This window comes from Oncorhynchus clarkii, chromosome 23 (assembly GCF_045791955.1).
Source record: "Oncorhynchus clarkii lewisi isolate Uvic-CL-2024 chromosome 23, UVic_Ocla_1.0, whole genome shotgun sequence".
Taxonomy (NCBI): Eukaryota; Metazoa; Chordata; class Actinopteri; order Salmoniformes; family Salmonidae; genus Oncorhynchus; species Oncorhynchus clarkii.
In genome coordinates, this window is record NC_092169.1 from 38,633,537 (window position 1) to 38,646,661 (window position 13,125).

The 13,125-nt window shown below is 42.5% G+C and overlaps 1 protein-coding gene across 1 annotated transcript in view; it reads left to right on the forward strand.

Moving 5' to 3' along the window:
- Positions 1-13,125, forward strand: part of LOC139381438 (BAR/IMD domain-containing adapter protein 2-like 1) — a 55,617-nt gene that overhangs the window by 11,318 nt on the left and 31,174 nt on the right. Inside the window, exons 4-6 of the mRNA XM_071124955.1 lie at positions 6,395-6,456; positions 9,247-9,318; positions 10,938-11,072. Of these exons, the coding sequence (XP_070981056.1) occupies positions 6,395-6,456; positions 9,247-9,318; positions 10,938-11,072 (269 nt within the window). The remainder of the gene's footprint in view (positions 1-6,394; positions 6,457-9,246; positions 9,319-10,937; positions 11,073-13,125) is intronic.

Below are 13,125 nucleotides of genomic sequence, written 5' to 3' on the forward strand. Positions count from 1 at the left end.
AAGTAAAAGTTGTCAAAAATATAAATAGTAAAGTATAGTACTAGTATTTTTACTTAAGTACTTTACACCACTGGTGATCACTGATGTGACATGAATTAATATATTTTTTCACAGGTTTTTTTTGTGGTTTTAATTTCGGGCATTTAAATGGTAGGCTATTTGTTTGTCAACTTGTCTATAATAAGATACATGCAGCTTCTCTTCTGTCGTAACATCTTGCCTGCCTAAAGTGGTGCTCATTAGATCAATGTAATTAAACCATACAATGAATGCATCAATAATCTGTCATCAGTAAAGTTTTCTCTTTCATTCTGCTTTCTTGTGGAGTGAGGACGTTTAGGGGCCGGGGAGAAAATGCAAGATTCTTCCTGTGCAAAATGTCCAAATTACATCAGTTTGACCAGTTTTAAGGAAACGAAAAGCTGTGAAATTATGTTTCTGATTAGATTTCAGTTTGTCTTGGATGCATTTATGTGGTTGAAATACTGTCAGCTTCTATGTTTCAGTGTCAATCACTGAAAAGGATTGCGATCCCTAACCGCGCATTCACATTCTCTCAAGAGATGCTGAATTAAATACGTTTCTCCACTCCTGTTACTGAGACAAAATGTACATTTTCTGTACAATTTTACTGCATTAAATACTTAATTCTGCAGTAGTTAATATTATATATATATATATATATATATATATATATATATATATACATGTTTGTGGTTATAGGCCTACAGTTAGTGTCTAGATTTCAGTTATTTACATTAACTTTAAAAGTGAGCAAACCAGGGGGTGTGGCCGCACCTGCCGCACCCTTCTGCTGTTTTCACCAATCTATCCAAAATGTTTAAATCTATGAGAGGGATTTCACACTTCATAAAGACGAGAGCAAGTGAACACTTCCTAGGGAGTATCCTAAGGAGGCAAGAGACAGCCAGGGCCATTGGCTGCTCATTCACCCATGATGCCTCAGGCTTTACGATCTATCACGCTCCTTTCACTCACCAAACGATCCCATGACCTCCCTAACCCCACACACCCTTCCTTGCCACACATACTTGCTTTCTCCAGACTTTTTTTTACCATGCAATTAACCTAATCTTCAAAGGACATACCCCAAACAATTTAATACAATTCCATATTGCATTCTGTCTCTGTTGTTCATGTAGTTAAGCCTGTACTGCACTGTACAACACATAAACATCTGATATAGAACATATTATGTGATACATCCTTCTGGGAAACTCCTCCCCCACCCACCTCGTGACACATCGCTTAGCAAGTGCCGAATTATGAAATTTTGTATTTCGTAGTTTCTTCCTATGTCATTGTTAATTAGTTTTATCAGCATTTTTATCCAGTTTCTAAAGTCAGAGTCTCTAAACTCATGCCCTCCATGGGTGGGTTGTCTGAAGGATTGTAAAGAGGACATGACTGTCCATGCCTAACTTATTCTATTATGTCTTTGACCTGCATTGTGTGTGTGTGTGTGTGTGTGTGTGTGCGTGCGTACGTGCGTGTGCGTTATCCATTTTCTGTAGATAACAGCCACTATAACGATAATGTATGTGTGACATGAACACAGATGAAGCCATTTGTTGTTTTTTTCCACCCAGCAGTCCATCATGGAGGATGGTGACAAGCAGAAGAAGCAACTTAATGGATCATAAAAATCTGGGAAAATGGGTCACCTCAATGTCTCCAGCAGCACTTTAACATAATGGGTGGTGAGTCAGCACCAAGAGAGGGAATAACAACCTGTGTCTAGGACTAATGACAGATTCATTACTGTGTGTGTGTGTGTGTGTGTGTGTGTGTGTGTGTGTGTGTGTGTGTGTGTGTGTGTGTGTGTGTGTGTGTGTGTGTGTGTGTGTGTGTGTGTGTGTGTGTGTGTGTGTGTGTGTGTGTGTGTGTGTGTAATTCAATTATATTCATCACATGCTTCTAAAACAACAGGTGTTGACTAACAGTGAAATACGTATTTATGGGTTCTTCCCAACAATGCAGAGAGGAAGAAAGTAGAGAAATAATAGAAAAGTAAAACACATAATACTAAAATACACAATGAGTAATGTTAACGTGGCTATATACACGGGGTACCAGTACCGAGTCAAAGTACAGGGGTACGAAGTATTTGAGGTAGATATACACATATAACTAGGAATAAAGTGACAGATAATAAACAGTAGCAGCAGCGTATGTGATGAGACAAAAAAGTTGGTTCAAATAAAGGTAAATGCAGATACAGTTAGAGTTGGAAGTGTACATACATCTTAGCCAAATGCATTTAAACTCAGTTTTTCACAATTCCTGACATTTAATCATAGTAAAATGTCCCTGTCTTAGGTCAGTTAGGATCACCACTTTATTTTAAGAATGTGAAATGTAATAGTAGAGAGAATGATTTGTTTCAGCTTTTAATTTCTTTCATCACATTCCCAGTGGGTCAGAAGTTTACATACACTCAATAGGTATTTGGTAGCATTGCCTTTAAATTGTTGAACTTGGGTCAAATGTTTCGGCTAGCCTTCCACAAGCTTCCCACAATAAGTTGGGTGAATTTTGGCCCATTTCATCTGACAGAGCTGGTGTAACTGAGTCAGGTCTGTAGGCCTCCTTGCTCGCACACGCTTTTTCAGTTCTGCCCACACATTTTCTATAGGTTTGAGGTTGGAAGGTTACATACACTTAGGGTGTAATTCAAACTCGTTTTTCAACCACTCTACAAAAAAAATCACACAAAATAGCAGTATTGGTCAGGAGCCCGTAAACAGCCACTATACACTTCTCAAGACTGTGTGTGTGTGTGCGTGCACAATAGCTCTATGGGCCTGGAGCTGAGTGACACCGATCTCTGATTCATATCCATGTAATATCAGAGAACAAAGACTTCCAACCATGGCAACATCACAACACTCACTCTCCCTACCTGCCATTGGAATGTGTGGCTTCAAGATTGCGATATCGTTGGCCGTGACTCAGATAGGTGTTGTCCGTATTGCGTCAGACTCTTGCTGTGACATGCCCCTCTACGATTTATCATTATTGTTTTATGAGAGTGACGACTATCTCGAAGTGCAGCGTTACTATCTCAAAGTTCAAATGTCACTACTTTGGTCACATTGTGTGAATTAGGCCCTTTGTGGCTCAGTTGGTAGTGCATGGTGTTTGTAACAACAGGTTTGTGGGTTTGATTCCCACGGGGGACCAGTATGAAAATGTATGCACTCACTACTGTAAGTTGCTCTGGATAAGAGCATTTGCTAACACATAAATGTAACTGCACATAGCTCAGTCAGCCATAGATACAAAGCTTTGAGTTTATTCCAATGCTGTTTAGCATATTAGCAACACCGGTGCGTATGAATAACCTGAACAGATCACCTGTTTAAATCTATTGTAATTTGTCATCTAATAAAGTTGTGTTTTTCCACACCATGTTTCTCTATTAGACTCTTATGAGGGAACGGCAGGTATTCTGTTACCAGAGGCCTACACCGTTCATAAACTACATCACCTGGTAACAATGTGAAAGAGGATGGACGTAGTTTTCTGTGCTATCAAAACCACCATAAACCACAGAGGTATAAGGATGTTTCTATAATAATGATCAAGTCGTTATTAAGTCACTGTAAAATCAGACATCACAACGAGACTATGGCCACCACCTAGCACTATCTGAAGACATCTAGGATAAGGCTGGGATACAAGTCTTATCATCATTACTGGGTGGTTTCCCAAATGACCCACCACAAACAGACACAGTCAGTCAAGCTGTGAAGCCTTTGATTATAGTGGATGTAACTATAGCTGTATGTAAGGCTAGTATTATTCATTCTTATATTGTAGATGAAGCAGTGTTTGGAGATGTACACATATACCTATCTATACAGTATTATGAACAATACTATGTATCCTTTCCTGGGTACACTCTTAGAAAAAAGGGTTCCTAAAGGGTTCTTCAGCTGTCCCCATAGGATAACCCGTTTTGGGTCCAGGTAGAACACTTTTTGTTTGCAGGGAGAACTATTTTGGGTTCCATGTAGAACCCTCTCTGAAAAAGATCCTACATTGAACCCAAAATGGTTCTTCAACGGGTTCTGCTATGGGGACAGATGAAGTACCCTTTTAGGTTCTACATAGATAGCACTTTTTTTCTACAAGTGTAATATAATGTATCCTTATCAGGGTAGGTCAATCTGGAGACAGCAAAACCAGATTCAGTTGTAATGTTTTGAGAGAGAGATGTATTTTTTCCTTATTTACATAAAACCTTGCAGCACACAGATCACTGAGACTAAGACCAGAGCCATGTGGAGGATTACAGGGTCAAATGACCTTATTGGTAGTAGTTACAGTCTTGTCTCATCGCTGCAACTCCCGTACAGATTCGGGCGAGGCGAAGGTCGAGAGCCATGCGTCCTCCGAAACTTTTATTTCTTTCATCACATTCCCAGTGGGTCAGAAGTTTACATACACTCAATTAGTATTTGGTAGCATTGCCTTTAAATTGTTGAACAAATGTTTCGGCTAGCCTTCCACAAGCTTCCCACAATAAGTTGGGTGAATTTTGGCCCATTTCATCTCACAGAGCTGGTGTAACTGAGTCAGGTTTGTAGGCCTCCTTTCTCGCACACGCCTTTTCAGTTCTACCCACACATTTTCATCCCTCTCACTACACACCATCCCTCTCACTACACACCACACCATCCCTCTCACTACACACCATCCCTCTCACTACACACCATCCCTCTCACTGCACACCATCCCTCTCACTGCACACCATCCCTCTCACTGCACACCATCCCTCTCACTACACACCATCCCTCTCACTACACACCATCCCTCTCACTGCACACCATCCCTCTCACTGCACACCATCCCTCTCACTGCACACCATCCCTCTCACTACACACCATCCTTCTCACTACACACCATCCCTCTCACTACACACCATCCCTCTCACTACACACCATCCCTCTCACTGCACACCATCCCTCTCACTGCACACCATCCCTCTCACTGCACACCATTCCTCTCACTGCACACCATCCCTCTCACTAAACCCCAGCCCTCACTCTGCAGCCTGTTTGAACACCATCCATCTCATTCTGCAGCAGGCTGTTGTTGGTGCTGTATATCAGCCTGCCCAGAGCCCAGCAACCCCTCCCCCTGACATGCAATGGCAGCATTTACCAGTACGTACTATTGACTATCAGAGGGCAATGTTGTTGAAGCTGCATTCGGCCAGAGAGGTACAGCTCTGTATAAGCAGGCCTGCCTGGGGTCACACCAGGTGTGTGTGCGTGTGTGTGTGTGTGTGTGTGTGTGTGTGTGTGTGTGTGTGTGTGTGTGTGTGTGTGTGTGTGTGCGTGCGTGCGTGCGTGCGTGCGTGCGTGCGTGCGTGCGTGCGCCTAATGTATGTATGCTCAGTGTGTTTGGGTTGAGTCTGTTAATATGGTCTCACAGGCCCAGTCGTGGCTTTGGGGTATTGAATTAATACTGAGGTGATAGGAGTGATTGGACGGTGGTTGCAGGTGTTTGCAAAGGGAATAGAAAAAAACATGACTAACTCATATACAATATTACATTTTGTCAAAAGCAAACCTGCTAGTGGCAGGTGGTGCTAGTGGCAGGTGGTGCTAGTGGCAGGTGTTGCTAGTGGCAGGTGGTGCTAGTGGCAGGTGGTGCCAGTGGCAGATGGTGCTAGAATGCACCACACCTAATTCTTAACAATATGCTGGAATATTATTACAGTATACTCTACAGAACCTCTAGATGTCACCCCATTGTGTCTGTCTGCTGTCGTTGTCTACTTGTGTTTACAGTATGACTGCAGTTGTGCCATGTTCCTCTATGGCATTCAATGGTTGTTTTTTCTGTCTCTGTGTCAGACAGTGTGGATCTGATCAGTAGCGACTACTTAGTTACTGTTCAAACATTACTGTTCCGAAAAGTCATCCATGCAGTATGTAAAAACCCCTCATGACGTAAAATACACATTACATTTTGATAAGGGCTAGAGTAAGCTTTGTTCTTGACCACTAGAGTAACAGTTGTTTCTGTAAGAATAAGGAAAGAACAGATTCAACAGCTTTGAGGTGAAAACCCATTGTCCTCCTCGTGACATCTCAGCCTGTCCCATGTCAGCTAGGCTATCAGGGACGTCGTTGCTGCCAAGCAATGTGAGGAGAAAGGATCATAGATGTCCACAACATATTCAAATGCAGTAGTTTTTAGCCTGGTTGTCTTACAAGCTAAGGGAAGATGTATCCTGGCCTTGCCCAATAAGACAACAGTATTTTGACTAAAGAGGATATAGACTAGCAGGACTGTGACTGGCACCCAGGCTAGATGTCCCTTACCTGTCTGTGTATGATGTATGATCTGTTTTCTACAGGTGTGGTTCTGATGGAAATCTCTGAGGTGCACAAGAAGGTTCACCTGGAGCTGGAGGAGAATGTAAGTTACCCAGCTGACCTACTGTCACTTCTTCTCTTAACAAAAAAGAAATAATTACTATTTTACTATGTAATTACCATTTTACCCCCCCCCCCCCCCCCCATCAGCAGTTTTTCTATTGTTATGTGTGACGATCAGTGACTGACAATTAGCCCAAATAGATTGGTAAATTAGTCCAGCGGCCAGCTATGTAAACTTAGTAATCATGGTCTAATTACCAGCTATGTAAACTTGGTAATCATGGTCTAATTACCAGCTATGTAAACTTAGTAATCATGGTCTAATTACCAGCTATGTAAACTTGGTAATCATGGTCTAATTACCAACCGGGGGGCCCCCTTGATTCTGCCAGTCCCCACCACATATCATAATAAAACCTGTGGAGAAAAAAATGACTATAACAGCAAATTTTTCCTCTCTGACCCATGGCAAAATGTGTAGAATTACATGAAATTTGTTATAAAATTGCAATAACTTCTCTGCGCCTCATGTCAAAATGTGTAGAATTTCACGAAATTAACTCTAAAACGTAAAAATGTAACGTAAAAGCGTAAAAGCATAAAATTTTTTCACTGTACTGCTTCCTGTGCACGTGGCAAATAAACTTTGAAACTTAACTGAATTTAAGATGATTTGTATGATGAATATTGCATTCTCTGGAGTGATGAATCAGGCTTCACCGTCTGGCAGTCTGATGGACAAATCTGGGTTTGGCAGATACCAGGAGAACGCTGCCTGCCCGAATGCATAGTGCCAACTAGAGGTCGACCATTTAATCGGAATGGCCGATTAATTAGGGCCGATTTCAAGTTTTCATAACAATCAGAAATCTGTATTTTTGGGCGCCGATTTAAAAAAAAATAATAATAATAATCATTGTTATAATAAAAAATATATATGTTATACCTTTATTTAACTAGGCAAGTCAGTTAAGAACACATTCTTATTTTCAATGACAGCCTAGGAACGGTGGGTTAACTGCCTCGTTCAGGGGCAAAACGACAGATTTTCACCTTGTCAGCTCGGGGGATCCAATCTTGCAACCTTACAGTTAACTAGTCCAACGCAATAACGACCTGCCTCTCTCTCATTGCACTCCACAAGGAGACTGCCTGTTACGCGAATGCAGTAAGCCAAGGTAAGTTGCTAGCTAGCATTAAGCTTATCTTATAAAAAACAATCAATCATAATCACTAGTTAACTACACACGGTTGATGCTATTACTAGATATTATCTAGCGTGTCCTGCGTTGCATATAATGTGACTGAGCATACAAGCATACAAGTATCTAAGTATCTGACTGAGCGGTGGTAGGCAGAAGCAGGCGCGTAAACATTCATTCAAACAGCACTTTCGTGCGTTTTGCCAGTGGCTCTTCGTTGTGTGTCAAGCATTGCGCTGTTAATGACTTCAAGCCTATCAACTCCCGAGATGAGGCTGGTGTAACGAAGTGAAATGGCTAGCTAGTTAGCGCACGCTAATAGCGTTTCAAACGTCACTCGCTCTGAGCCTTCTAGTAGTTGTTTCCCTTGCTCATGGGTAATGCTGCTTCGAGGGTGGCTGTTGTCGTTGTGTTCCTGATACGAGCCCAGGGAGGAGCGAGGAGAGGGATGGAAGCTATACTGTTACACTGGTAATACTAAAGTGTCTATAAGAACATCCAATAGTCAAAGGTTAATGAAATACAAATGGTATAGAGGGAAATAGTCCTGTAATTCCTATAATAACTACAACCTAAAACTTCTTACCTGTGAATATTGAAGACTCATGTTAAAAGGAACCACCAGCTTTCATATGTTCTCATGTTCTGAGCAAGGAACTGAAACGTTTTCTTACATAGCACATATTGCACTTTTACTTTCTTCTCCAACACTTTGTTTTTGCATTATTTAAACCAAATTGAACATGTTTCATTATTTACTTGAGGCTAAATTGATTTTATTGATGTATTATAGTAAGTTAAAATAAGTGTTCATTCAGTATTGTTGTCATTGTCATTATTACAAATAAGTAAATAAATCGTCCGATTAATCGCTATTGGCTTTTTTGGTCCTCTAATAATAGGTATCGGTATCGGCGTTGAAAAATCATAATCGGTCGACCTCTAGTGCCAACTGTAAAGTTTGATGGAGGAGGAATAATGGTCTGGGGTTTTTCATGGTTTGGGGAAGGCTCCTTAGTTCCAGTGAAGGGAAATGTTAACGCTACAGCATACAATGATATTCTAGACGATTCTGTGTTTCTAACTTTGTGGCAACAGTTTGGGGAAGGCCCTTTCCTGTTTCAGCATGACAATGCCATACAGATATGGTTTGTTGAGTGACTGGCCTGCACAGAGACCTGGCTCACCAACTGCATGCCTAATCGCCCAACATCAGTGTCCGACCTCACTAATGCCCTTGCGGCTGAATGGAGCAAGTCTCCGCAGCAATGTTCCTACATCTAGTGGAAAGCCTTCCCAGAAGAGTGGATGCTGTTATAGCAACAAAGGGGGACCAACTCCATATTAATGACCATGATTTTGGAATGAGATGTCAGACAAGCAGGTGTCCACATACATTTGGTCATGTAGTGTTTCTGTAAGAGGGAAAGAAGGAGAAAGGAGTCAATGTTTAAAAAACAAAAGACAGACCTGTTGTTGGAATTCCCCTTACTGAGAAAGACATTATCACAGCTACATTCCTCTGGCTCAGCCTCACAACTGTTATCCTGATGTCACCATCTTTCCATGATTATTATTGTCATCCGTTTATACATTGACTTGAACTACATTCTTTCTTTTCTTTTCAGTTCAAGCAGTTCCACAAAGAAATCATTTCTGAGCTGGAGAGGAAAACAGAGATGGATGTCAAATATATGACTGTAAGTACCTTGACCATTGTAGGACCTTGGCAAGAGACAATGTAATAGCAAGTAGTGTGTGAGTGCATGCGTGTGTTTGTGTAGGTGTCTGTATGTCTACGTGTACAGGTATGTGAGTACACACTTAAACATGGTCTCCAGTGCCTCCTGAGTGGCGCAGCGGTCTAAGGCACTGCATCGCAGTGCTAACTGCGTTACTATAGATCCTGGTTCAATACCGGGCTGTGTCGCAGGGAGACCTATGAGGCGATGCACAATTGGCCCAGCGTCCTCCGGGTTAGGGGACGGTTTGGCCGACCGGGATGTCCTTGTCCCATCGCGCTCTAGCAACTCCTGTGGCGGGCCGGGCGCATGCACGCTGACACGGTTTCCAGGTGTACAGTGTTTCCTCCAACACATTGGTGCAGTTGGCTTCCGGGTTAAGAGTGCATTGAGTCAAGTGCAGCTTGGCAGGGTTGTGTTTCGGGAGGATGTACGGGAGTTGCAGCAATGGGACAAGACTTTAACTACCAATTGGGGATAAAAAGGGGTAGAAAACAAAAACATAGACTCATATCCCCTCCTCAATATCCCCTGTCCCTTCAATATCCTCTATCCCCTCCTCAATATCACCCATATCCTCTATCCCCTCCTCAATATCACCCTATCCCTTCAATATCCTCTATCCCCTCCTCAATATCACCAATATCCTCTATCCCCTCCTCAATATCCCCTATCCTCTATCACCTCCTCAATATCCCCTATCCCCTCCTCAATATCCCCTATCCCCTCCTCAATATCCTCTATCCCCTCCTCAATATCCCCTGTCCCCTCCTCAATATCACCAATATCCTCTATCCCCTCCTCAATATCACCAATATCCTCTATCCCCTCCTCAATATCCCCTATCCTCTATCACCTCCTCAATATCCCCTATCCCCTCCTCAATATCCCCTATCCCCTCCTCAATATCCTCTATCCCCTCCTCAATATCCCCTGTCCCCTCCTCAATATCACCAATATCCTCTATCCCCTCCTCAATATCACCAATATCCTCTATCCCCTCCTCAATATCCCCTGTCCCCTCCTCAATATCACCAATATCCTCTATCCCCTCCTCAATATCACCAATCTCCTCTATCCCCTCCTCAATATCCCATATCCTCTATCACCTCCTCAATATCCTCTATCACCTCCTCAATATCCCCTATCCCCTCATCAATATCCTCTATCACCTCCTCATTATCCCCTATCCCCTCCTCAATATCCCCTATCCCCTCATCAATATCCTCTATCCCCTCATCAATATCCTCTATCCCCTCCTCAATATCCCTTATCCCCTCCTCAATATCCCCTGTCCCCTCCTCAATATCCTCTATCCCCTCCTCATTATCCCCTATCCCCTCCTCAATATCCCCTATCCCCTCATCAATATCCTCTATCCCCTCCTCAATATCCCCTGTCCCCTCCTCAATATCCTCTATCCCCTCCTCATTATCCCCTATCCCCTCCTCAATATCCCCTGCCCCCTCCTCAATATCCTCTATCCTTTCTCAATAACCTCTCCTCAATTTCCCCTCTCCTTGCATTGTCAAAGTCTTCTCCATCGCTCCATCTTATCCTCTGTATCTCTCATCCAGGCAACATTCAAGCGGTACCAGTCAGAGCACAAAATGAAGCAGGACTCTCTGGAGCGCTCTCAGACGGACCTGAAGAAGCTGCGGAAAAAGAGCCAGGGAAAACAAGCCACCAAGTACGAGAAGAAGGAGAACGAGGTGAGACTAGAACCTGATTTCAAATAATCAAGGAGAACCAGATCTAATTAATCAAGGACAACGAGGTGAGACTAGAACCTGATCTTAATCAAGGAGAATGGGGTGAGAGTAGAACCAGATGTTAATTAATCAAGGACAACGAGGTGAGACTAGAACCTGATCTTAATCAAGGAGAATGGGGTGAGAGTAGAACCAGATCTTAATTAATCAAGGAGAACGAGGTGAGACTAGAACCTGATCTTAATCAAGGAGAATGGGGTGAGACTAGAACCAGATCTTAATGAATCAAGGAGAACGAGGTGAGACTAGAACCAGATCTTAATTCATCAAGGAGAACGAGGTGAGACTAGAACCAGATCTTAATTCATCAAGGAGAACGAGGTGAGACTAAAACCAGATCTTAATGAATCAAGGAGGATGAGGTGAGACTAGAACCTGACCTTAATTAATCAAGGAGAATGAGGTGAGACTAGAACCAGATCTTAATTAATCAAGGAGAGCGAGGTGAGACTAGAACCAGATCTTAATTAACCAAGGAGAACGAGGTGAGACTCGAACCAGATGTAATCTAATTTCACCGAGGTCTCAGTGATCAGACTGTACACTCAATGCACCTTGGGTATGCTAGTCAGAAAAGGCCCTTGTCCCACTTTTAGAATTTTCTCAATTTTGAAACGGGGTGTCTTTTTTTTATTTTGGAACAACACGATCAGCTGAGAAGTGACTCTGTGTCCAGTTAATTTTTCTGATGGTGTGAGCATGTGCATGGGTTCCTTGAGTTTCTCAGACGGCTATAGAGAGCACTTTAACAGACGGTCACATGACTTTACCCTCATCCAAAACCACCTTTTTCTCTATGTGTCTCTATAAAAACCAGACAGACCATTTTTGCTCTTGGTTGCCATGGTTGTCATGCTTTGTTTTCACAAACAATGCCGAACCCTTCTATGGACTTCCTTGTAAAGTAATGAGTTACACACATGGAGCAGTAATCCACAGAACAGGAGTTCCCAATTACATTCAGCCGCGGACCGATTGTTTTTCTTGAGTGGATGGTCGGGGGCCCAGAACATAGTTATAAACAGATACTGTATAGTATTTTCACAAAAGCAGAATCATTTCAAACCTTGATTACATTGGGATACGATCACATATTCCTCTTTATTTACGAGTGGGAATATATATTCCTAAATTCCTGGTGATTTTTACAGTCTTTTATGTCCCAAAATTGTTTAAAAAAATTGGGTGGGCAAATAAAATTGCCCGAATTTGGTCCGCGTCTATTGGAGAATCCTGCCAAAGAGGATATCAAAGAAAGAAGTTTATGAAGTTTGTATTGACAGTAAACCCAGGGAAAGTCATAGGCCCAGCTGGCTCCTTGATCTTGCCACACACCGCAAGGAGGAAAAACTGTACATAAAAGTGCACAGATGGAAGGGAAATGAACACTACACATGCACAGTACCACCACACCTATAGCTGCGGGCAGAGTCTTTGTGTTCATGTCAAGTGGAGTGCCGTCACTGTCGTGCCCCTTCACGCATAAAGCAACACTGAAGGCTCATCGAGGATCAAATGCCTCTCATCACATTAGAATGGACAGTGTGTTTTAGTGAATGTGGGGAGTGGGAGCACTGTATACTCTTGTGTGAGTATTGTGCTCTCAAGTGTTGACTGGCTATGGGTACAGCCGACTCTGGAGTATGAAGTGTGCACCTAGGAGCTGGTAGTTGGCCTGGAGTTGGTTGGTAGTATACACTTACTGACAGGCTTCACAAGGTGTAGTGGGACTGGGAACGGGTGAAGAGTTTATACATTAACAAATGTTGCCTTAAATAGAGTAGACTTGGAGTGGTGTCTGGTAGCATATTTAGCCACTAACAGTAATCAGAGGATACAGAGTAATAGTCTTCCTAACCATAGACTTCTTTATTAAATCAATAGGACAAGGTGAGAGATGGGAGATGCTGTCTGTTGATGAAACCCACTGTGAATCCCGCTCTGGCTCTGCTCAATAACTCCTCTTTCACTCCTGCTTTATTGACTGGTTTCA